Source organism: Nothobranchius furzeri, chromosome 2, assembly GCF_043380555.1.
Source record: "Nothobranchius furzeri strain GRZ-AD chromosome 2, NfurGRZ-RIMD1, whole genome shotgun sequence".
Lineage (NCBI taxonomy): Eukaryota > Metazoa > Chordata > Actinopteri > Cyprinodontiformes > Nothobranchiidae > Nothobranchius > Nothobranchius furzeri.
Window position 1 is genome coordinate 17558300 of NC_091742.1, and position 25865 is coordinate 17584164.

Sequence of the window (25865 nt, forward strand, 5' to 3'; positions counted from 1 at the left end):
GATACGTTAACTCAAATGGTTATGTTTATCAACTATTTTTATTTAGTATAGTCAACTTAAACCTTTAAATAAGTGGCACTAAAATGCCGTATATATTTTAACTTATTTAAAATAAATTCCTCTTTCATAATCCGACTGAGTTAAATTAACTTGAATGGTTCTTAGTTGAATAACTAAAGTTACTCAATTCAACTGGGGAAACCGATTGCACCAAACCGTATTAGTAGTATTAACACAACAACAAACTCGGACTTTCTCCATTCAGTTTTATTAACTTGAACTGCAGAAAAAACAGAATGATAACAACTGCACATTTTTTCAAATTTGCTAAATGCTTTTTTCCACTGTGCGTACATAAAATGTTCCGTGAGAATAATTCCAGTATTTTTAGTTGCCATTAACCATCATGACCTGAATTTTAATTAAGAATATCCAGATTTATTGACATGCACCTAACGAAAATGCAAACAAAGCTTAACTACAAGGATGTCATCAGCCATTATTAACACATACTGTAGGAATACAATATTAAATTTCAACGCTGTTATTGTACAACAGTTTGCTTAAAGATTAGTGTCCTCAACTGCTGTGGCCAAACCTCAATGGCAAAATGGAAAGATGTCATTTGACAATAAAACATAGTGATTACAAATGTCAATTTGGACTGATCATCAGTTATTTAACTTTGAAACTTGCTGACATGAACCTAAATACAAATATATCATAGAGGAACAATGACAAGTGTTTATGAATATTGTAAGAATGCAATAGATGAAGTCAATATAAACATATGTAAAAAAAATCTTCAAAGATACTTGTGGCCTCCCAGTTTACCTTAAAAGTGTATCACAAAAATGTCAAGTATTTGAAATGTTTCTTTATTAGCTTTCAGCATATTGCTGTTTTAGAAGGCTGAGAACATGGACATATAAAACTATTGACTTGAAGCCATTCAAAGATTAATGAACAAGCAAGAACATGTGAAAAACAAAGCCCATCTACACCAGCTCATTTTTCAGTGTCTGTAATTTTGGTCTGAGTTGCTTTCTCTCATCGTCTAGCTTCAGCAACACTACTTGAATGAACTCAAAAAAGCTACTACACTTCACAGGATAGCTGAGATGCAGAGCATATATTAGCCCAAACAAACACACCAAAGCATCAGTCCATCTGTAATGAGTCATTACAACCTGATCTTCAAGAACAACGAACACTTGGCGTGGTGAGAAAGGAACTCCAGCAGGCACATCCTCTTCACCCACATCAGCAACCAGCGCAAGTGCAGCTTCATGGAACTCCATTTCATCCTGTCACACATCAAAATTATTGATGAGAAATATTTATGTCATAGATATAAAAATCAACACAAATACAAATAGCCAGATACCTTACATTTTTTCAAATTGTATGTATTACCACTTTTTTGTCATTTCAATAGGAAAATTATTGCAATTCCCAAGTATAACATACCTTGCATGTTTTGAAAATGCCTGAAGAATCCTCCTTGAGGTAAATCGGCAGGCCAGCCAGGGCTGCTGTTCTTGTTGTGCAGATGTCATTCTTGTCCTTAAAGGACAAAAAATATATAAAACATGACAAATGGGACTACCATGCAAACAGTAGAGTGAAAGTATTTTTAAGTACCTGTTGCTCATATTCCAACAACAGCTGGTCCATGTTTTCACCAACCCGTCCAGTTTTCTTCTTTTTGTAAAGTCCAATCAGCCGAGGAGCATATTCATCCAGTGCAGCATAAAAAACATGTGGTAGATGAAGATTGGTAATCCGGTGAAATTCACAGTAGAGCTGAAGAGAATAAACCAAAAATGATATGAAAAAAAATGCTGTATACTTTATAAGCAGTAAATTTAATATAGTTGTACTTACCTGTGTCTCATTAAAGAGAGCTGGCCATCTGTCCTTAAGCTCTGATACAGGAAGAGAAGATGTAATGATCTCTTCACGTCTCAGGGAAAAAGTGCGCATCATGTGCTGATGAATGAGTGGAATGTCCCTTTCAGCAGAGGTCTTCCGGAACTCTTCTATCATCAACCCTCCTTTTCTCCAGAGACTCTCTTGTTTCTCCAGAAGGACAACTGGGAAGGAAGTTGACCTCACCTCTCTTAGGTCTTTTACTATTGGCTCTTGGTGCAGCTCCTTCTGGGTTTGTTCTGCTGCGTTTTCCAGAGTTTACAGCAACATCTCTGATGCCGGCTTTGGCCAACTTCTTTCTTTGGTTTCCTATTTTGTGTCTCAAACTATTCTTCCATCCTTCCCAACCAGTGTCAGAATTGTTCTCCTTCAGACAGGGATGCTTTTCAACTAAAGCTTTTGCAGCCTTTCCAATCTGTGTGCTACTAGGATATGCCTTCAGTTTAAAAATTTTCTTCCCCCATTACCTCGAGTATGTTGTGTTTTTGATCTCTAGGAAGTCTAATTAGTTTCCCATCTTTTTCAAATGCTGCATTACCTTCCTTTAGCACATGTTCCACCTCATAAGAAAATTTTGGAACAATAAAAACCTCTGGCCACCGACTAATACGCTCTGGTGAATCTATGGCATCAGTGCTATCGTTCAGAAGACTTGTCTCACTAGTGCTGGTTGAAATCAAGTCCAGCTCCACTAATCTGATTATTTTAACCGATGCTGTGCTTGGGAGGTGTTCCATTTCAACCAAATTACACAATGCATGATCAAAATCTGGATCTTCAAACTGAAGCCTAAAGTCAAAAGTCAACTTTAGCCTAGTTTTGATTTCATCTATGAGGGCCTGTACACTGCTTGGGCGAGATGGCAGAATAAGTCTTTCAGCATTATCATTATCAAGGATGACCCTTAGCTTCAGTCTCTCTGTTGCCTCCATCTGAAGTTGTAGGTCCTGTAACATACAGGATTCAAATAATATAGCGACATTTCAACACACTCAGAGTTCTCATGCCATGTATGCATTACCTGTACACTGGCAGAAGGGCTGGGGAGATCCGCTGATATTTCAGTTCTGTTTCTTTAGTCAGACACTGGAATGAAATGTTTTGTTGTTAGAATTAGTTCATTTGCAATCTTATAAGCAAAATGTGGCAGGTGGTCAGACAGCTGGCACACAGATTTGACACTATGACTCTCCGGTATATGCTCGACTAGTTCGTATGACCTCAAGTGCTCAACATACAAAGTGTCGTAGTCTTTTAAGAGAAAATGCATTTTGTCGCTGATGAGTAGGATGTTTCGAATCTCTTTGAACTCTGGCAAGGCTGCATAAGCACCAGTACATACAAACCTGCCAATTGCAAAGCTTGTGCCATCAATTGAGATATTTTTTGTTCCATAAACTGTGTCACTGTCAACAATACCTGAGATAAATGATTGTGTATCTGCAGGTAGTGATGAGATGTACATAGACTCCATTTTGGATGTCTGAACATGTGGTTTGAAAAACTTTGAGGATGACAAATAAAATGCCATCTGACTTTGATGTCGCTCTGCCAAAGTTTTTAACACATTTTTGTAGTTGTGAGTGTCATGAATAATTTTTTTGAAAACCTTATGCTTTCCCTCAAATCTCATTGTCCAAAGGTGGACCAAGGGACCAAAGCATTTTATCAAGTGTGGGTAATGCTCGATGTAATGATGCTTTGGCCTTAATCGAACATTAGGAAACACTTCTTGGAAGAGTTGCCGGTGGTCCAATATTTTACGAGCCAAGTACTGAATGGTCTCTTCATTAAAAATCTGAGACATGGCAAGCTGAACGACATCCTTTAACTCCATTAGCACTTCCCAAAACGTGTCTCTTTCTGGGACTTTTGAGCCAATGAGAAGAGGCAACATTATAAGCAGGGCATGATTTTCATGAGCATTCCCACCAATGGTCCCTCGACTGGCAAAATTAGTGGGTATTGGATGAGGGCGATCAACTTTGTCAGAATGTTGATATGGAAAGTGCAATATTGCTCGATTTAAGTCTTCTAATGTAAAATATTTACTGGAAATCAAACCTTTTAAGCAATGAGCTATCTCCACTGGAACAACGCCTTCAAACAGGTCGTGCAGGAGGTCAGGTGGGAAGCCTGTGACAGGATGGAAGAATGACAGATGGTCAGAAAGAACACAACTGTTTTTGACACCACAATTTCCCTCACTGCCATCGCTCTGAAGCTCTCGTAAAAGATTGTCATGAAGATCCTTTGTTCTCAGCACATAATCCCCTGTAACTGCATTTTTTGTCTGCATTTCTATTTGTGTGGCATGACAAAACCTGCAGAAATGTGTAGACCTGAAGCTCTCATTGAACCCAGCAAGCCCATGTGCGGCAAGGTTATCTGCCACAACACAGTAGACAGTGCCTTTAAGACATTCACCAAGGGTATCAATGTAGATGCCTACTTCTTCAAGAGTTTTCAGATCATTTAAGAGTGGTGACATCATTTTCTTAAACCCAAACAGGCGCACATCATTAGAGTTGCACAGGAGAGCAAGCTGAGTGCAGTGGAGAGCAGAACGGGATTTAACTGGAAAGTTTGCCAGTGTCCAATAAACTGCAAAAACTTTATGTATTTTCTTTGAAGTACCGAGTGGGTTTGCAATTTCAAAATCATCCACATCAAGCATTATCGAAAGTTTTGTTCCCTCTTGTGAGAGTAGAACATTTTCCTGGTAGTAGGATCCATCACAAAATGACATGAAATGTCCAGGTATCTGAGTGGGTGTTTGTTGAACTTTTTCAAGGACTTCGGTTTTTTTCAACAACATTTGCAAAGATGTAAGAATTGACACATACATGTATGTGTGCTTTGATGATTCAATTAAATACTCCACAGGCTTGACATACGGAAAGTTTGCTTCATAGTAAGATTTTCTCATCTTTGCTGTTGACAGTGGTCCACCAGATGTGATACATTTATGTAAAACATTACTATCAGAAACTGCCTGACAAATGTCATCGACCAGTTTGTCAGTATATAGACAGTTATGCTTCTTCAGTATATCAACTACTGATGTTTTAATGAGAGGTTCTGTTAACAAAAACAGGTGATCAATGTGCTCAATGATAGGGCTGTAGCGAAGCCTCGACGAAGTCGACGGCTCGATTCTAAAAATTTGTCGACGTCAGATCCGGAAGTCGACGCACCACGCCCACTTGTTGCATCCCCAGGAGTTTGTAAATAGAGGAGGAATCTGCCCGTTTTTCCTCTAGTTCGCCCTCTTCTCCGCCTTCACTAAAATCTCCGCCAAATACCGAAGACCCGGAACAACGTCCGTCCACTACTAGATTATTTTCCTGTTTTGCCCCTTCGTCTCCCGGCAACGGACAACAACTTCCGGGGTCAGATGCGCTGCTTCGTGTCTATAGCAGATGTAGAAAATCACCGGGAGCGCTTCTCCCTTCATTAAGGAGCTTCTTTCAGACATGAGGAGAGCTGTTTTGGTGGTAGCAGACTCTCCTCCGTGCTGGTCTGTTTGCTGCTGGGTGTTTTTGGTTTATTTAAACTTGGTAACTTGAACTTAACGTTGGTAAAGCTACTGTTAGCATCTTCGCTAACAGCTTCTTGCGTTGGGATAAGCTGTTACGTTTTGGTTTAGAGTTCATCTTTTTTGTGGTGTAGATCTCCCTTTTATTACATTTAGAGTGTTGTGGGTTTTCGGTTTAGTGTAAAATATCACCTGAGTTTGGTTTAACCCGTAAGACCACTCGCCTCACGCACATAAGTGACCAAAACAAAGCAGCATGGAGACACTCCATCTTCTACCACCTCTCAGGCAGCAGCCTGCACTCCCAAGTTCTACACGTCACCAGAACATAACCATCCGCAACACAATAAAAGCAGTGTTATACAAAATGGAAGGCCTGTAGTGTTTATTCTCTTACAGTAAGAATTTATCAATTTTTTTGAGGAATTTATTTGAGATTTTCTGGTTTTTGTTAATTGTGCAATAGAAAAATAATCATTAGATTAATTTTCTAAATAGTCATTAGAATAGTCGACTATTCGATAAAATAATCGTCAGAATAATCGTTTTAAAAATTATCGTTTACCCCCAGCCCTACTCAATGATCTCCTGTGTTGCTCTCTGGGACACATGGAGAATGCTCTGCATTTTCAAGAAAAAGCCAGCTAGATTGTGCTGCAACTGCTCTTCTAAACCGTCAGTTGTACTCATTTCACTAGTGGATGCCACTTCACTTTCATCTAATGGTTCTACTGAATCAAGCTGCATAACATCCTTTTGGCCTACATTTAGGACACTTTGCACAATGCCTTCATCATAATGTGCTGAACTTTGGTGTTCTCGGCATTTGTGCACATTGAATGTTGAGTATACATTGGTTTTAAAATTGCAGTCCTTAAAAGGACATGGAACAATTTCTTTCAGTTTTAAATGCCCCCTCAGATGGATAAACATTTGCCTTTCAATAAATGGCTGCTTAAAGTTACACACAGGGCAGCAAAATCCATAATTATTAAAAGCTGGATTTGAATGGTCTTCTTTGTGTAGCAGTATGTATTCTTGACATATGTACCTTTAATGAATTAAATGTACTAAATGTACACATGCAGGTGGTGTAGAGACAGGGTAAAGGTGAAATTGTGGAGTACTGGCCATGGTTAAGCCGGTAATGTTTCAGCAACATGACTTTTATCGCAGTAGAAAAACTACACAACTTGCAATTCCACATTTTGTCATAAATCAAAGGGTCCCCAATAAGATGTCAAGTGTTTTATATCACCTTCACTGGCCGTTTTTAGGTGTTTTATATCACCTTCACTGGCCGTTTTTAGGTGTTTTATATCACCTTCACTGGCCGTTTTTAGGTGATGAAAAGCAGTGGATGATCTCTCCTTGTGCGCAGCTTCTTCAGTCAAAACACTGCAATGTCACAGAAAACAAAAATGTTAATGTATTTTGGCAAGTGAACAGAAAGCCAGCAAGACAAGACTACAACAAAATATGCTGAAGTTGAATGGCAGGAGTTTCAAAAAACAGTTTATTGAGTAAATGATAAAATAGTCTTGCTTAATGTTATGTGATGGACAGAAGACGGAAGCTGCCGAGCTCCGAGGGTGTGGTGATTGGACACCAGCTGGTCCTCGTTATGGATAACGAGGCCAGGGAGGATAAAAGGGTGACAGACCTACTGAGAGGGGTGCGTGGTCGACCTGTCATTGTGGCATCGGACTTTGGGGGGTGGGGTCGTTCGCAGCCGGGTAGGGCTGCCGGCGATGAAGATAGCTGAACAGGTGTTTAGTGTTCCAGCGCCAGGAGGGAAGGCTGGTCGCCTTCTTTAGACAGTTAGGGCTGGGCATAGGTGATGCCAAGGCCGCGCCGACATCTGCCGCTACGGACTCTGGCAGTGGACTTATGTTGTGGATTTACCCGCCGTCCTCGCAAGCTACACCCCGGGGCGTTGGACGGCGTTGGAAGCTCAGACCCCGGGGACGGGGGTCACACCATCCGTGACAGCTAAGTACCGCTGCTTATGTGACTCATGCTGGACAGTTGGTTTTAGAAGAGAGGGCTTGGGCCATGGTGTTTTATCGTTGTGTTTTATTATTGATTGTGCAATAAAGTGTGTCTTTTATAAGTCGTTGCCTATTGGTGGTGTGTTCAGGTTCTGACCGGAGGGCAAGATATTCTGCCCGTGCTGCCCACGGCTACTTTTATTACAGTTAGAATGAAATTAATCTACCCTTTTCACACATGTGGTGTAAAAAATCCTTGAATGTTACAAAGTGCAGTCAGAAATTACTAACAATAATTTAAACGTTAAGTTTTATGTCATTAATTTTGGAAAAAGTTTCAGCACTTAGTTTTTACTAAAATGGCGCCCATGGTTATATTTAAATTTTTTACCAGCGGTCTTGTCGTATACTCTAAAATGAATCGTACATAAGGACTAGAAAAAGTTACGCTATAAATGTCTAAACTTACTTTACTGTGTGAAGCTTTAAAAAGATAGACTAGCAACAACCATCTAACTAAAATAAGCCACCAACCGTTATATTTTAAATCAATACAGGCGGGTATCTTAAAGGCCCAATGTGTGATATTTCATCTTATAAGTTATCAAATTTCTTGTATCACATTCTCAAATTTGTTTTTTTTTAATGATAATTCAAACAAGCATTTATTCTAAGCATTATTATTAGCTTTATATTTTAATATTTTAGACAAAAGAAGCAGACCGGTGCTCCATATGGCATGCGCCATCTTAAAATACAGTGACCTTTTAGGGACATACAACATATTAAGCTTCGCATTTGATGTTTGCGTTTTTAAATGATGTAACCTCAAAGAAACAGCAGGGGGCAGAAGTGCGCCTTGTAAGCATGCAGTCTGACAAAGTAACTAAGAAGAAGAAACTAGCCACACCGTACTTCTAGCGATGGAGGATCACACATATTCTACAAGCAAACTTGAGAAACGGGATAGTTTGTCTCATCCAAGTAAAAGAAAAAGGATTTTGAAAAGTGAACAAGACCGGTGTCATGAGAAAACCAGAGTAAATATAGGAGTTGACTTCCCAAGATGGGAGAGACCTCATGTTACAAAAGGGATTCAGTAGACACGCTGAGCTTGCTACCTTCCTTTTGGACAGGTAAGTTAAAAATGTGTGTTTAATTTCTTCATTGTAGTAGTTGTGTGCTTTGTGACACAAAGTTTGTGTGGAGTAAGCTAGAGTTTGGGAAACAGCTCATGCTAACTAGTGCCAAAAATGTAGCACACCATCTTAAAATTCAGAAGCATTTCTTTTTGTTTATCGTTTATGTGCCTTCGTATACATATTTAATGATTTAACGATCGCTACCACACCGCTCGTTTTTGGAGATTACCGCATGCTCCGTGACCGTGACGAGCAACCAGAACAGAAACACAACATTATCGGCTGCCCGCTCCAATTACACAACACACTTTGTGTAATCATTGTCACAGGTTCGTTACCGACGGTTACACACACAGAACTAAACACCACACTGGCATTTTCACACAAATTTTTGTCAGAGATGATCTGCAGCACAGCACCTTCCCCCCCACGCTCGATCGACTTGACGTATATGTGAAATTATGATGTTGAATCCTGTATTTGCTGAGGGACTAATTTCCCTTTCATGTGACATGTCAGAAAAATGAAGTTTCTATTCTATGTTATGTACAAACTCTGTAAAAGATTAACACAAGTATAATATCTGATCGTGCATGTTTTTGTTTAAGTGTGTGTGTGTGTGTGTGTGTGTGTTATATAATACAAGCACACACGTGTAATAAAATAAATTTGGAATTTTTCTACTGATTTACAGTTATGAGAGGACTCTAGCCACCACAACATCTACCCCCATGAAGGGGAAACATAGATCAATGGAAGATCCACCATTGTCCAGCATTTCAAGCGGAAATGAAAATCAAGTTTTTTCCAAAAAACCTCATAGCTAATTTCAAATTGTTATACTACAATTAATTTTTTTTTCATTTTATTTTATTCTTTCCTATAAATAAGAGATGAACACTTGAGTGGAGTCACAGGAACACCAGAAATTGAAAGCCTTCAGCAAAGAATCCATATGTTGTTTGTAGGATTATAGCCACAAAATCTATTTTCATTATAATAATGAGCATTTTCTGTTTTTCTCTAAGCGTGCATGACATGGTTATTTCTGAAGATGACCTGGATGAGGATGTCTTCAATGATCCCATGAACAGTGTGTCAGTTACACTAACTCCTTGTTTACCCTACTGCTTGTGTATTGTCAGACTTGATATACAGATATTTTACTAAAAACATTTACAGAATTGACTGGGAGGACAGGGAGAATATGAGTAGTGCGGAACAGAGGGATGACAGCTCAGATGATGAGTATCTTCCTCCAATATCTATACGGTGAGTTATAAATTGTGATTAATTTTCATTTTGTGTCATCCTTTGGAATTCTTTTCCTCCAAAACTTTGTGTTCTTCTCCCTTAGAATGGGTGGTGCACTAAAATCAGCTCCTTCCATAGATGGTCTTCCTATAATTGGCCTTGATGAGACAGTGCATGACCTACAAGGTTGTGGAGATGATCCTCAGGAGTGCTTGGCTGATGTTGATGTGCCAATTTTGCCAGGAACAGAGAAGGTCATTGTTGCGGAAGACATCGTTGGTGTCCGAGCAGCAGTGGTGTATGAGAACTGCTTGAAGCAGCTTGTTGAGTTTATAACCCTGCCATTGGACAGGTGCACCGCTTTAACCCACAAAGCTGAAGTATGTGGCAGTCGTGCTCCCTTTCACAAAAAAATCTCCTACAAGGGCACAGCTATCAGTGTACAATGGGTAAGCATCACTGAAAAAAATCATATCAAATGTATGCTGTTTCGTCAAGCCTTCTCCTACAAAGTGTATGAAGCCAGAGTTCTCCTTGCAGCACTAGATTATAACTTTCACCTTAATCGACCAGCAATCAGGAATGCTGAAGGCCAACTAATGTAGGTTTTACCTTTTTTTTTCAGTCAGAGTTGAGCCAAAATAATGCCTACCACTTACAATTAAAAAGCTGTATTAACGTTACTACACGTTATTTAAGTTTGTCCCATTGTCGTGACAGAAATTCATTATGCAATTGTCCTATTTTTTAGATTCAAACGGAAGTACAATAAGAATGCCAGAAGGTACAGTGTGTATTCACTAAAATCAGAAAAGGGCTACGAATACATTCCAGTACTCCAATCAAAAATAATCAACGAGAGGTTGGCGAGAGGAGTCTGGATGCCTCGTACCAGATCAATGAGGGATGATGACCCCAGACGGCTCGGTCTTGTGCCACCCATCGCTCCACCACCTATTTCGGAGCTAGTGCAGATCCAAGTCAGCCGAGGTCTTGGTATGTGTCATTTTAGCATCCTTTGACTACAGCTCAGTTCTTTGCCTACACTTGTCTTACAATACTTTTTTCACAGTATCAGAACTCAACACAGCTACAGGCCTCCAGTGACGATCTTGTCTACATTTACATGGAGTATTCTATACCTGCTGCGTGTTACTAATGTAATGTACATAAAAATGTAGATATTGCACTTTGATGTCTTTCCTACTGTGCTAACATGTTGTTCTTTTTACTTGAAGTTGCACATAAATTCTGCACAGTCTTTTACGTTAGATCTATTCTTTATTATCCTAAAGTGTGTAAAATCATGTTTCAAGATTAAAATGTGTTCCAAATTTGTCTGTTCAAACTCTGAATAAGGTTAATTCAATTAAAAGTGCATCTGTACTAATTTCTTTATTTCTTATGTCTTTCAGAAAATTACATATTTTTTGTTTCATGACTTGACCCTGTAAGAGTGTAAATTAATAGCTCACTAATGTAATGCAAAACTATGGAGTTGTAACCTTCCTCTCCCTCGTCCTCTGTCTGTCTCCACTGATGAACCATCGGATGATATCTGACTCTGTTTACGGAGAGAAAACAATTACAGACTACACTACCTTGTATATTTCCAAAATGGCAAATAGAAATATAACATTTCTCAAATAAAATGAACAAAATATTGTCATTTTTTGTAGTCAGAAGTCATCACTAACTAGCTGCCGTTTGCTATTAGCAAACATAACTGACATAAAAAAGTTTTTCTTATTCAAAACCTATTTAGATTAAATTAATAAAAAAAGTTAGATGAAAACAACTAACCTGTTCGCTGACTTGAAAGCTGGAATTAGATGATGACATGCTGCCGTTTACAGCAACACGATTTTGTATTGTATTTGTTATATTTGTTAATAAAGTTTTAAATAATGATAAAAAAAAACCCTTTTTGATCCTCGGGGGCTCCAATAGCTGCAATACCGACTCTAAACTGCGTGGTGCTAAAGAGTCGGATCTTTTTACTATGATTTCTGTGAATTTCACACACGGGGCCTTTAAATGAACCATGTAAAGAACACGAGAACTAGAACGTTAAGATAGAAATTAATACACTTTATTTTACAATTTAAAGTAATATGAAGTTAAGTTCAGTGAAAGGGTAGGTTAAACTAAACTAAAATATAACTCTAACCGTTACTTTTTAGATTTGTACAGGCGGGCATCTCAAAGGAACCATGTAGGCTGTGTTAAGAAAACACGAGGACTAGAAAGTTCAGATTGGAATTAAAAAAACGTTATTTTACTCTTAAAGATAATATAGTTAAGTTCTGTGCGATGTAGCTTTGAAAATGTAGGTAGTAACAACTACCAAAAACCGTCAAATTTAAGGCGGGCTTCAAACAATCAGTCTCGAGTTGAGCTAGCAAGCTCCGTTTTTCTACACATCAGCTAAGTAGTCTGATTAACCTGCAACGTCTGTTCAAGCATTTAAATAAAAACACAGTTACCTTGTAATTCTGGCAATGTGGTTAAAATTCTCCTCCGTGCCGAAAAATGCCTCTAATGGCCGCTGGCGCTGCTGTTGTCGGTGGCATAGCACCCAGAGCTGTGTTAGCATCTCCGTGTGCAAGGCTCAGTGATGACGTAGGAAAAGCAAAAGGGAGGGGTTATTTTTTTTGTTTGAAATGAGCGACCTCAACTTAAACAGTTTAAAAGCACATTACTCCAAAGAAAAGATAAACACAATTATACTAATTATGAATGAGTTTTAACATCACACTGTTAGTTTGGGGTTTTAACTAATTGTATAAAAGTAAGTATAACTATTTAGCTAAAGTGAGTGAAAATAACTGACATCATTTTAGTAAGAAGCACTATTGGGAATTACAGTGCAGCGTATCCAGTTATTGAACCTCGCTCTAGCAGACAAGGATGCTTCTTGATGAGGGCCTCTCCCACGCAGCTGAACTGGTTATCAGTTATGTATAGTCCATAACAAACAATTTCTTGAATAAGACAATCCAGAATGTTTGACAATAATTTACAGTCTGGGATAAGAAGTGTTTTTATCTCCCTGTATTCAGCATTAGCTTTTTCAAGTTTGAACTCAGAATCAAATGCAAACTTTGGCACACAAAACTTGGCTGGCCATTGCAACCTTGAAAGTGACTGCTCAGACTCGGCAGGAGGAAGGTGCTCTATGTCAGGACAGCTCACACCAGAAAAACTTGAAGCTGATCTTTTCTCTACAGCTTGTGGTGACATCCAGCGGTTAAGGAAGAAGACTGGGAAAACCCAACTTCGGAGAGATCAACTACCTTAATTGTGCCTCTGTTTTGTAGTTCAGATGTTGATGTCAGATTCATAAAGTCATTGTCAAAGAGTGAATCCATAATTGTAATTTGAGGTTGTATGTCAGTCCACACTGACGTTGCACTTCCTCCATCAGCTCTGGAACAGACTGAGGAAGTCCATTTGAAAGTATTAGCCTCTGGCTAGTGTTATCCACCAGGATAACTTTCAGTATGCAGGGTGAATTCATTGTTTTCAATCTGAAATGACAAAAAGCACATAATAAAAAATCTACAAATAGACAGTAACATGTGTCACAAAATGATATAAAATCTGATGTAAAAGCACACAGCACAATAAAAAAATTAATAATAGATGCCCTGCCAAAGGTCATACGTGACCGAAACACGTCGATTTTCTTGATCTAATAATAGGAGGGTTCCTCGGATCACCAATTTCCCCCCAGTCTACATCCCAAAATAAATAATAGTTTTCACGTTGATCTAATAGCTAGGGATGCTCTGATCAGGTTTTTTGCTGCCAATCACCAATACAGATCTCAGATACCTATCACTGATACCAATCACAAGGATGAGACATGTTCACAATGACTGAGAATCTACATGCAGCAAAGCATGAATGATTCAGTCAGAATAGAGCTGGGCAATTAGGCCTAAAATTGGTGCATAGCCCTGGATTACTCAACTAGTGGTTGCGAAGTGTCTTTGAGCCACTACAGTCGAGGCCACACCTCTTCCCAACAGCAGGGCGACGCCTCGGGCCGCTCGCAGGATGTAGTCTAACGTGACCTGTACCTCATTGATGAGGGGGGTCTGTGGGCTGTCGGGTGGGACCCTTGCTCCAAGGTCTGCCAGACAAAGTGTGGGCAGTGGAGGCCTGCACGCGGTGCAGATGAGAAGAGGCATAGTCTGTCCGCTTACTCTATTATTGCAGGTCGGGGCCAGGTAAGCCGCACGAGAGGGCTCCATTGGAGGGAGGTTAACCAATCCTGCCATTTTGGTGTCGTCGAGGCTCAAAAACTGACCGTAACCCGGGACTGAGGTGCAGGTGGATAGCGGCTTGGCCTAGGATGCAGTGAGCTCAGCCACAAAATCCAGGTACAGTGGTAGAAAGTTCTTTACTAGGGCAGAACGATCTATCGTTTTTGACCGAAATTGCGATTTCAAACAGCACGATCACGTGACCGTCAAAGCTGGGGTTTTGACTGATCCAGGATCAGTTGTGTAACTTTTTTTTCTTCTTTTTTTTACATCTGAAGTTTTCTCTCTATTACAGTATGGCGACGGCAAATGCCAGCGCAGGGGAGGGGAGTGGGATGTACCATCCAGAACCGAGCCCAACTCCACAGCTGACAGAGCTGCATGTTCAGCTTATTTTCCCTGTTTTATGTTTCCACACACAGCGCTGCTAGAGCCGATAACAACGGCACCGTAGGTGAGCCCGGGACAGAGCCAGATAGAAAACATAGTTGAGTAATGGAGAGAGAGACTCCTCCCACATCGGAGCAGGTTCAGGCTGATTTCTAAAGCTTGGTTTATGCTTAATCAGCGCGAGTGCAGAGTCGCGCATTCTAATTGACTTGAAAGCTCAACTTCTCTTTTAAAAATGGTTTGAATGTTAAGCTAAGGTGTCAGAATGCGTGCTTGAATGCGTATCAAACGGCTTTGAAAAACGTGCAGCCAGCCTGCCTTGGTAATGCAGGAAAAACTGTGTGCATTTGTTATTTAATACATTTAAAAGCTATTTCTACCTACAGATTTCCTCCATGCATTTTTGGCGTAGAACATGTTTCATAAAGCTCCTCTCTAGATAAAAAGCACAAACACAAGTTGCTTCACAAACACATTAAAAAATTAATGGGAGAAAATATTAATAGCTTTAACTGTTTTTATTGTATGATTAAATAGTAAATATAAATGTGAATGATTTGTTGTACTAGATTAGAATCTAGACCATATTTTCACTTAATCTGCAGGATTGCTTGGCAGGCTAATGTTGGACCTTTGTTTGCAGAAAATCGTGAATTGAACCGAAATCGCAATTTCTGCTAGAAAAATTGCAATTCAGTATTTGTTAAAATCATTCAGCCCTATTCTTTACCTCTGCTGGTTTTGAGGGGAGGTAAAACCCAGAAAAGTGGGACCTCTTTTGTGCAGGTGCAGGAGCGGGCCGGTCTACTTTGAGCCTCTCCGCTGCACGCCAGCAGAGCGGGAGAAAAGAAGTGTAATTTCGTAGCTCGGAGGCTGAGGTAGCGCCTGGAGCTGCACACACCACCGCTAAGAAGACCTCCTCGTCCTCGAGTAGGTCGTGACCATAAGAGCAAATGTCCAAAATGTCTCCTTCATCCTCTTCCAGAGGAGGAAACTGAGAAGCCTCTAGGTCTGGTCCGGTTAAATTGTCCGTCATCTCCATCTGATCTGCCCAGCTAATAGCGGGGACATTGATCGCTAGTCTGTCCACGTCAGAGCCGGGCGAAGCCGGGGCTGAACGGGAAAGCATGGGGTCCTACTGCAGCGTCTCCCGGGAGACATTTTAGAAACTTTACGTGCCATTCGAGCGTGGGACGGCAGAGTTGGCGACAGAACTCGCATGCCTCCGGGTCTACAAGAGCTCTCCTGATGTGGAGAATTCCCAGACAAACCGGGAATGCTTCGTGTAGGTCCTTCTTGTGAAGAGAGAATCCACAGTCCTGAAGACAGGGGTGCGAAGCGGCTTTCAGTGAAGCGATATCCAACGCGGTGCTCACTGCAAGACACACAGTGGAGTGGTACACCTGATGGAACAAAGGCAAACAAGCTGAAAAGCCATGAAAGATAGCACTCGGTGGGCGAGAACGCTAGCCAGAAGGCAGTAGAGTCCAGTCAGTGAGCGGTTAAGCTATCTTTCACTAGCGCAGCTGCTTCTTAGGTTTTTTCTCAGCGAGGTGAAGAGCGTAAGAACCGGGGAATGACAGTGACACGGTTGCAGAGTCATTAGCCTTACAGGCATGATTAGATGAGTATTCAGCCAGGCCACACGAGGGTGTGATGTCCCATAGTACCTTTGTTGTACCGAGTCAATCGATTAAAAGGGAACTGCTGCACACATTCACAACCGAACGGAGAGGAAGAGTGATGCTGCACACAAGGTCTCTGCCGGCTACAAAGTGGCGATGAGTGACAGGTGATTGGCTCTGAAAGGCATGGATTGGAATTTGTGACCATGTTTCACAAAAATTGACAGATTTTGATAATTGGTCGATTGATTGAAACATCCATAATGATGGCCCCTGAATATTAATTATGGTTTACTTGATAACTAGTTTAACTCATAGAAACTGATAGACATACTAATTAACAAACCTTTGAAAACAATGTGCCTTTTTAAGGCCACCATACGTCTTGAGCCAACAATATAATCCGCCAGTGGATAGATATCTGCCAGATCTTTAAGTTGCACAAGCTTTGTCTCTCTGGTTGGTGAAGGGGTTATTTCGAAGGCTCTGTAGTGGTCAGTGTACCATCCATGTAGCAATCTCACAATGAGGATCAACTCATTGGCAATGACACACATTTGAATGATCTCAGCAAACTCCGGCATACCACCAGCTGACCCATGTACAACTATCATGCCTGTGTTGTACTGTATACCTTTCATGGATGCAACCTTAGCTAAATGGATTTCAGTTGTTTCAGGGTACTTAGATTTGATAAGCAAAGCTATTGCTTGATTCAAAAGATCTACTGGAAATGAGGACACATTGGGTACATGAAGAGAAGCTTCACCACAGGAGGGTGGGTTTAGGTGAAATGCTATCATGAATTGGTGTCTTGAAGCCAGAGTCAGTGGTATGTTTTTATAACAACTAGTATGCTTCACAATTTGTTTAAAGTAGCTATGTTTAGCTTCAAACCTCAGTGCCCAGACAGTAACTAAAGGACCAAAACACCTTATTAAATAGGGGTAATGTTCCAAAAAGTGGTGCTTTGGTAGAAGTCTAGCTGTTTGAAACAGGTCCTGGTATCTTTGTCTGTGCTCAGTTATCTTGCTTTCAAGGTAGGAAATGGATTCATCAGTATGAGTCGGAGCAACAATAAGTTCCACGATATCTTTTAAATCCATTAACACCAACCATGCAGGTTCATATTCAGGCACCAAATGCCCAATCAAAAAAGGTAGAAGTCTCAACAAACTCCAATTTTCGTGGGCATTGCCCCCCACAGTTTTTCGAGCAGATACATTTTGTGGTAAGATGTGAGGTTTATTTGTCTTATCTGACCACTTATAAGGGAAGGCCAATATTGCTTTATTGAGATCATCAACAGTAAAATGCTTTTTTGAAATCAATGCTGACAAACAGCAAGCCAAATCCACCGGTACAACACCCTCAAACTCATCATGGGCTACATCAGGAGGGAAACCAGTCAGAACATGGAAATAAGTAAGGTACTTAGTGAAAATACACCCTTGTTTAACTCCAAAACAATGGTTATTTGTCTCAAGAGCTGTTTTTATATGCTCTTGATGCTGTTCTTTAGTTCGCAAACCAAAAGCACCAGGGGCAACTGTGTTAGACTCAACATCACATCGCTTAGCTGTGCAAAATCGACAGTAGAAATCGCCTGAAATGTTTTGAATAAAGCCTGCAATACTGTGGGCTCCTTAAGTTATCTGCTATAATACTCTGCACAGTTCCTTTAAGAGAAGAGCCTAACAAAGGCAGGGTTTCCCTTACATAGGCGTAGCTGTGGCGGCCCGCCACGGCTGAAATCCCACCGCCACGCCTACAAGATCCCAAGTTTTTTTGGGGTTTTTTTTGCGCTGTCGAGGTTAATATTTGATGGAGATGAAGAGAAGTATGAATTGTGGGAGACAAAGTTTCTCAGTCACTTCCGCCTCCAGGGATTAAAAGACGTGGTCCTGAAAACCGAGGATGAAGACGATGAAAATGAAGATGATGTATCAAAAAATGCAGAGGCTTATGCAGAGCTAATACAGTTTTTGGATGACAAAAGCCTGTTATTGGTGATGCGGGATGCAGCAGATGATGGGCGGAAAGCCCTGGCAATCCTGAGAGATCATTATGCAGGTAAAGGAAAACCTCGCATTATAAGCCTGTATACGGAGCTGACGTCGTTGCAGAAGTTGGACAGCAAGAGCATTACGGATGATGTTCTGAGGGCAGAATCAGCCATTTCCGCATTAAGAAATGCCGGTGAGACACAAAGTGATGGCCTGCTGATTGCCATGGTTTTGAAGGGATTACCTGCATCTTATAAACCCTTTTCCATACATGTAACCTAGAGTGATGGCACCATGAATTTTACAGACTTCAAAAACAGGTTAAGAAGCTACGAAGAGACCGAAAAGATACGAGCAACAGCACCAGATAAAGGTGATGTCATGAAGGTATGTGTGAAGCCAAAGGCTTGTTCTGCACAGGCATGGTCAGACTCAGGAAAAAGAAGCACTGATGGTACAGGAAGCACAGACCTAGTGTGCTACAGGTGTGGCAAAAAGGGATATAAAGCCAGAGAGTCTTATCGCACAAAATGGTGTGGCATCTGCAAGAACAACACACATAATGGAGACCAGTGCAGGAGGAGGAACCGGTGGGACGACGCACGGACAGCTGTGAGTGAGGACAATAAGGAGTACGCCTTCCGACTAAGAGATGCGGACAGAGAGGTCCGGACAGACAGAGCGAGGGGTATAATGGTGGATACTGGAGCGACATCTCATATTGTCACGGATCTGAGAAAGTTTCGGGTATTCGACGATGACTTTGAGTCCGAGAGGCACAGCGTGGAACTCGCTGACGGAACCAGGTGTAGAGGGGTCGCGGAAAGAAGGGCCATCATACATCAGTGACCTGATTGTTCCATACGTTCCTAACCGAGCACTTCACTCTCAGGCCGCAGGTTTACTGGTGGTTCCCAGAATATCTAAAAATAGGATGGGAGGCAGATCTTTTGTAGAACCAGCTCCCAGCTTTAGTCTGTGAGGCAGACACCTTGTCTACTTTTAAGACTAGGCTTAAAACATGTTTATTTGATAGGGCCTATGGTTAAAATCTGATGTTAACCCAGATCAGGACAAGTGGGGGAGTAAAGAGAGGTGGAGTGTACAGTCGGTAAAGACGACTCTCCCTTGTCCTTCCTCCAACATGCCTCCATCTAATGGGCCATTCCCATCTGTACCGGGTCGGCCAGGATCCTCTGAAGGTTTCTTCCTGTTAAAAGGGAGTCTTCCTCTCCACTGTTGCTGCATGCTTGCTTAGTATGAGGATTGCTGTAAAGTCACTGACACTAGTTAGTGACTGATGCAACCTGCTGGGTTCCTTATATACATTGGCGGTTTTAAACAGGGGCCCACAGGGGCCTGGGCCCCTATAGAACCGGCCCTGGCCCCTGTTATGGCCCCTGTGCTGAAGAGATCAGATCTCTGCAGCGTTTCAAACAGAGCCTTTAGAGCGCAGCACACTCTGTGGACAGAACTGTTTACCTGGTGGATTTTTGAATAAAAGATTAAAAATAGTTTAAATGGGACCCAAAGAAATTCTTGAGGACGACTAACGGAAAAGACGCTGAGAGACGAAGGAAAGCAATACAGTTTATTTTCCTGACATCAATGAATTTCCTTTTGGCAAAATTGTGCACAAGCACAAAATTAGTCATATGGCGACGACAAAAAAAATATTTTTATATTGCACTAATTTTTCCCTTTTTTTCTTGCGCCCTCATGAAAAAATACTGGCCCCACTGTGGCCCCTCTGGAAAATTTGGCCAAGAACCAAACTTTTCTGATTGGCTTAATGACCTGACCTGTATTGGAATGTTTATGTGAAGTGCCTTGAGACGACTGTTGTCGTGATTTGGCGCTATATAAATAAACTTAAATTGAAAATTGAATTGAATTGAACCTCCTGAGATATTTGGGACTGATGTGGTTTCTAACATAAAAGATTTAGTCCGACTCTTCATGTTGGGCCATTTGAATGACCTTTTACTTTGAAAAGACACTTCCACTTTCTGCTAATTGAAATCCTAAAACAGTCTCCAGTAGGTGGCGCCAGATACCAGGCTGTTATTGTACCTGTTCCCGATCAAACGTTTCTTCCTTACCTGATGAGTATCAGAGAAAATGCCTGGTGCAGGTGTGACCACAAGGGCCGCATTCCATTTCTGCAGCTAAGCAGCTCAGTCCACATCTCTCTGAACTCCGGCCCTGGAGCTGGAGGGCCACGATCCAGCATGTTCTCCTGCTCCGGCACACCTGACTGAATGGTTGAACCACCTGTTCGGCCTGTTGATCACCTGCTGATTAAAATCAGTTGTGTTGCAGGAAAACAACTAAAACATGCTAGTCAGTGGCCCTCGTGACCAAAGTTCCTGACCCCCAGTAGTGCGCTGTCTGTTCTTTATGCTAAGTAAGGCTTCTCTGTCCCACATAGGGGTGACCGTACTGAAATGCATGATGGGAAATGTAGGAGCGCTTTGGGTTTTAGCTGCACCTGAAGCAGAACTTCAGCAGTAGTATCATCTCTGCTCTGCTGCAGCGAGTCAGGCGCTCTGGAGTTTGATAAGAAGTTCCAGGTAAAGGGGACGTCAGCAACGGTGAGCTCCTCATTCCCCTATAAAAGGGCAAAAGTATGCAAATAGCAACAAGAGGAAGCAGATAAGGTGCAGAGTTAAAGCTGCACGTTCTGGCTTCTGCAGGACCATGCAGGTGTGACACGTGGATGTTCCTCAGGAGAAACGTACACCTGTAGGGAGGAGCTTCAGCAGCTCACCTGCTTCATTGCTTCCATAAACAAATCATATTTTAACTGAAAAAGAATAAAACTTGCTTTCTTTCTCATTCATTTGAATGTTTTCATGCTGAAAACTTCCATCATCTCTGCTCACATCCATTTAAGAGGTTTTCCTTTCCGGCTCACCTTTGTGCGATAATCTGATTCCCGGATCCGATCATTTCCATATGAGATGTTTCCTGTTTGGAATCAGAAGAACATCAGAGTTAAAGTTTGAACCCTTTAGGAGGCTCCCTGACCTCAGCGTGACCACACCGTCTCCTCACCCAGAATGCTCTGCTGTTGGTCTTGATTATCCCACAGATTTATCAGGCTGGAAATGGTCCAGCTGAGTGCTGCAGCTGCCTTTGATCTGCTGCCAGACATCTGATCAGAGAGCAGCGGCGATAGGAGTCACCTCACCCGGATGGAAAACCGCTCTGAATATCCAAGACCAAATTTCATCCAGATGGGATCAGATGAAGCAGATTTATTTACTAATAAAACATCTGAACACGTTCAGGTTCTGCTGCCTGTTGGCTCTGCATCTGGGAGAACTGGTTCACACACTGGAAACATCGGATGGGGTCAGACAGGGCCAAGCGCCTGCATCCTACCCCTCCAAACACAACATACCAGTGTACTTCAGACCCAGCAACACACTCAGACAGAAACTGGTTCACCCGAAAGACAAAACTCCTAAACACAAACTGAACAATGTGGTGTATGCTGTACAGAGGAATGCCGAGACCTCTACATCGGAGAAACCAAACAGCCACTTCGCAAGCGCATGGCACAACATAGGAGAGCCACCTCCACGGGACAAGACTCAGCAGTTCGTTTGCATCTAAAGGACAAAGGTCACTCTTTCGAGGATGCCAACGTTCACATTTTGGACAGAGAGGACAGATGGTTTGAAAGAGGAGTAAAGGAAGCCATTTATGTCCACTGTGAGCAACCATCTTTGAACAGAGGCGGTGGTTTACGACACCAACTGTCTGCCATCTATAATCCAGTTTTGAGATCCCTTCCCAGATGCCTCAACGCCCACGCATATCCTGGGCCATCTGACCTCAGGAATTCACATGATAGGATGGGGCCAGGCTTCACAATGAGCTCACCCGAAACTCTGGCTGAATAGGACCCACACCCACCCTCACACCTTGGCTCATAGAAGATCATCAGGGGGTCTTTTGTTCCCTCTTCGGGGGGAAACTCCCACTGGGTTTAAATCTGGGACTCTCCACCATTTGACCTTAGAACTGAAGAAGCCTCTCGGATGAGAGGTGAAACGTCTTCAAGCAACTCAAAGAAGTCCAGACGCTTTTCTTTAAGATCATTAGCCTCCCCCCCACCCCCCCGCACACACACACACACCAGGATTAGGTTAAATATGGGAGCTCCTCAGAACCTCTGGGATCTGGGTTCTAGTTCCAGGGTTCTGATGTGGAGACGCTCTGAAACAAACACACCTGAACCTGGTTCTGTCTCCTGGTAACAGACTGCAGGTCTAAACATCCAAACTTGATGTTTGTGTTGTTTCCTCGATCAGAACCAACTTGTTCTGGGCTGAAGTGATGCTGGATGCTTTCTGATGTTCTGGATTCAGATCCCGCTCCATGACCTCACTGAGGTCCAACACCTACTCATGACCCTACATGTCATCGCGGCCTTTTAACAGATCCTGAACCAGCTCATTTGGACCCGTCGGTCAGAAATGAGACAGAGCAGAACTGGTTCTGATCACCAGAACCAATTCTGCTCTCTAACTGTTTAGTAGTAAAATGTGACACGTGGGAATGTCCTGCAGTTCTTATTTGGTTTCATTTAAAAACAAACTCATTAAACCATGGTAGAAAATTAAATGGGTTGCCATGGCAACACAATCAGCTGCTGAACTAGTTTTGCGATGATCCGTGGACATTTAACACTAGAAGTCCCAAGAATTTCAACATCCCCCCTGAAGTCCTGAAGCAGGGTCAAAAGACCCTTAGTCCACACGGATGACTCTGATAGCTCCAATTAGCATCCCTTCATTTGTAAATGTGGCCCTTGCCAGAGGAATCAGCAGGGGGGAGGAGAGATGAATTCACACAAAAGTCACATGATGTTGTGCCGCATTATCCAGGCCATTTTGCCAAATGTGAGGGGACTAGAAACATGAGACATGAAAACATGAGAGAAGTTTTCACTGTTTTGGTAGAGATATGGCATTTTGCTGCTGTTCCATGGTGCTTCGCTAAACCATATGGAGGATTTTGCCAAATACACCTTGAATTTTGAGAATGTCATCTCAGTTTCGAGAAATGAGCCAAACTAATTGAAAAAAAAACCTGTAAATCAACTTAAACTTGTTCAAAAGTTGGGGATAAGTTGGTTCAAAATGACTGAGTGTAAGCTGCTCCTGAGAGTGTCTGCCCATCCCCCAGCTGCATTTTTTGCAGGGCCATCCTGAGCAACAGCTACAGAAATTTGCATGCAGTCTTTAGTGCTGTGGAGGATAAATAGGTGACTGCTTCACCTATTTTGTTGACAAGAAACAAAATGCAAAGGAGGCTAACCACTCAACAGGCATTGGAACTGATCGTGAGCAAGGCCAACCCTTGTGACTCAGATGGAGAAGACAACCAGATTCGGACTCTGAGCTGTCTTCAGGTTAGATTTCTCAAACTACCTATTTTCATTTCCTGCCTATCTCTTTTTATTTAGAACCAAACAAAAAGTTAATTTAAAATTGTTTATCTTGCAGATGAGGAGACGACTCTATCAAAAAAGAGAGCTCGGTTTGGAGTGAGCTGACAGAGACCTCAAAATATGGCACAGTGTGGTGTAAAAAACAAGTGGGGACATGTCTCCATATTACTCCAATAGAACCTTACGCCACAGCAGGAGAGCCAATAGCTGAGGCCATTGTGGATGTGATGGACCAAATGGTGCGGGAGTACAGCGTGCGTGCAGGAACACAGAGATGGCCAGTCGCCGTGTTCTACAACATGATTGACATGGCAGCACTGAATGCACATGTGCTTTATCAGGCATGCATTGAGGTGCAGGAGAGACGGGTGAACTTCCTGGTTGAGCTTGCAAATGAGTTGGGTGACGGTCATGTGAGTGAGAAGAAGGCACGCAAGGAGAAACTGCTTCAGCTAAAACCTTCCACACCCAGCCCTGGCAAAAGGGCAAAGTGTCAGGTCAACCATCGTTGCACAAACAATTGTGCAACTTTGAGAAGTGTTGACTGCTACAAATATACATGTGGCAAATGTACCAGAGTCATACCCTGGCAGTGCCAGGTATGTTCCGACAGTGCAGACTGATGCACTCACTCACCCACTCACTCAAACGCACGCACGCACGCGCGCGCGCGCACACACACACACACACGCAGCACCCCACTGCAGCTTAGTGTAAATATGTGTGAAATTGATTTATTCCTTGTACTTTTTGGATCATTTTTATGACAAAAATAAAAAGCATGGAAACTAATAACAGTTGTTCTTTTGTATATTTCTCATGCTGAAATTTAAGTCCTCTTGACTTGGACACAAACGCTTCTGGTCTTTGCTCACAGCTGGACCTGGAAAACCTTATTTACAAAACAAAAGTGGCTGTTCACAACTCATTATACAGTGTTAGCTAAAATCCTTCGGGTCACTCGACCCATCTCTGGGTTCCAAAGGTAGAAATGTTAAATGACCCTTCTCTGGGACTTCTAGTGTTAATTGCTTGCTGCCGTTTTAAAGCTAGTGCTGTTCTGTTTATCGCCAGCAGAGGGCGCATATTTCCCATTCTTTCAAGGAAACAAAATAGTGTTTGGAAGAAATTAGCTAAAGTCTTTTTACTAAGGAAGTCTTTAACCTTTATTAATCCAGATTCATCTTCTCCTTTAAATCTTCCTCTTTTTCCTCCACATTATTCATATTCCAAAAGGTTTAAAAGAAAGATAAAGATTTTTTTAAAGCTTCATTAAGATAAGGAGGTTAAAATATTTCCTTCTAAATGGCAAAAACAAACACAAGTGCAGTATCAGGACACAGCAATAGAAGAACAGCAATTTCCCATCTTACTTTTATGAACTGCTTTTGGAAAGCTAGTGCTGTTCTGTTTATCGCCAGCAGAGGGTGGATATTTCACAATATTTTCAGACAAAAAACTGTGTTCAGAAGAATTTAGATTAAAGTGTTTTTTCCCAGAATATATATTTTACCTTCCTTAATCCAGTTTAATCTTCTCCTCCTTTTCCTTCATGATATTATAATTCCTAACATGTTTACCAAATAGATTAAGATTTTTTAAAAGCTTCATTAAGACAAGGAGGCTAAAAAATTCTATTCTTAATGGCTAAAATGAAAACAACATGCAGTTACAACATACAGCCACAGGAGGGCAGCATATTCTTATCTTTCCCTTAATTGCTTGCTGCCGTTTTAAAGCTAGTGCTGTTCTGTTTTTTGCCAGCAGAGGGCGCATATTTCCCATTCTTTCAAGGAAACAAAATAGTGTTTGGAAGAAATTAGCTAAAATCTTTTTACTAAGGAAGTCTTTAACCTTTATTAATCCAGATTCATCTTCTCCTTTAAATCTTCCTCTTTTTCCTTCACATTATTCATATTCCAAAAGGTTTAAAAGAAAGATAAAGATTTTTTTAAAGCTTCATTAAGATAAGGAGGTTAAAACATTTCCTTCTAAATGGCAAAAACAAACACAAGTGCAGTATCAGGACACAGCAATAGAAGAACAGCAATTTCCCATCTTACTTTTATGAACTGCTTTTGGAAAGCTAGTGCTGTTTTGTTTATTGCCAGCAGAGGGTGGAAATTTCCCAATATTTTCAGACAAAAAACTGTGTTCAGAAGAATTTAGATTAAAGTGTTTCTCCCCAGAATATATATTTTACCTTCCTTAATCCAGTTTAATCTTCCCCTCCTTCTCCTTCATGATATTAT

General features: G+C 41.4%; 2 protein-coding genes across 13 annotated transcripts; one reads left to right on the top strand and one right to left on the bottom strand.

The window, feature by feature from the left end:
* Positions 1–249: 249 nt before the first annotated feature.
* On the bottom strand, positions 250–12730 carry LOC129165380 (uncharacterized). 11 transcript variants are annotated; one of them, XM_070544800.1, is made up of 8 exons: positions 12344–12696; positions 6762–6868; positions 3997–4068; positions 2954–3018; positions 1888–2879; positions 1645–1806; positions 1471–1566; positions 250–1307 (listed from the first exon to the last, which is right to left on the bottom strand). In XM_070544800.1, the coding sequence occupies exons 5-8, from the start codon at positions 2047–2049 to the stop codon at positions 999–1001; spliced, it is 729 nt and encodes a 242-aa protein (XP_070400901.1). In that variant the 5' UTR covers positions 2050–2879; positions 2954–3018; positions 3997–4068; positions 6762–6868; positions 12344–12696; the 3' UTR covers positions 250–998. The 11 variants fall into 11 exon arrangements, 10 of the variants coding, with proteins under 10 accessions (XP_070400901.1, XP_070400891.1, XP_070400907.1 ...); XM_070544790.1 differs by having other exon boundaries at positions 6795–6868; positions 12344–12695; XM_070544806.1 differs by lacking the exon at positions 6762–6868 and having other exon boundaries at positions 12344–12695.
* Positions 7236–11235, top strand: LOC129165379 (uncharacterized). Of its 2 annotated transcripts, XM_070544817.1 has the most exons (6): positions 7236–8597; positions 9298–9700; positions 9786–9875; positions 9961–10458; positions 10609–10853; positions 10930–11235. In XM_070544817.1, exons 2-6 carry the CDS (start codon positions 9606–9608, stop codon positions 10962–10964), a joined length of 963 nt encoding a protein of 320 aa, XP_070400918.1. In that variant the 5' UTR covers positions 7236–8597; positions 9298–9605; the 3' UTR covers positions 10965–11235. The 2 variants fall into 2 exon arrangements, with proteins under 2 accessions (XP_070400918.1, XP_054604459.2); XM_054748484.2 differs by having other exon boundaries at positions 7236–9700.
* Positions 12731–25865: the final 13135 nt, after the last annotated feature.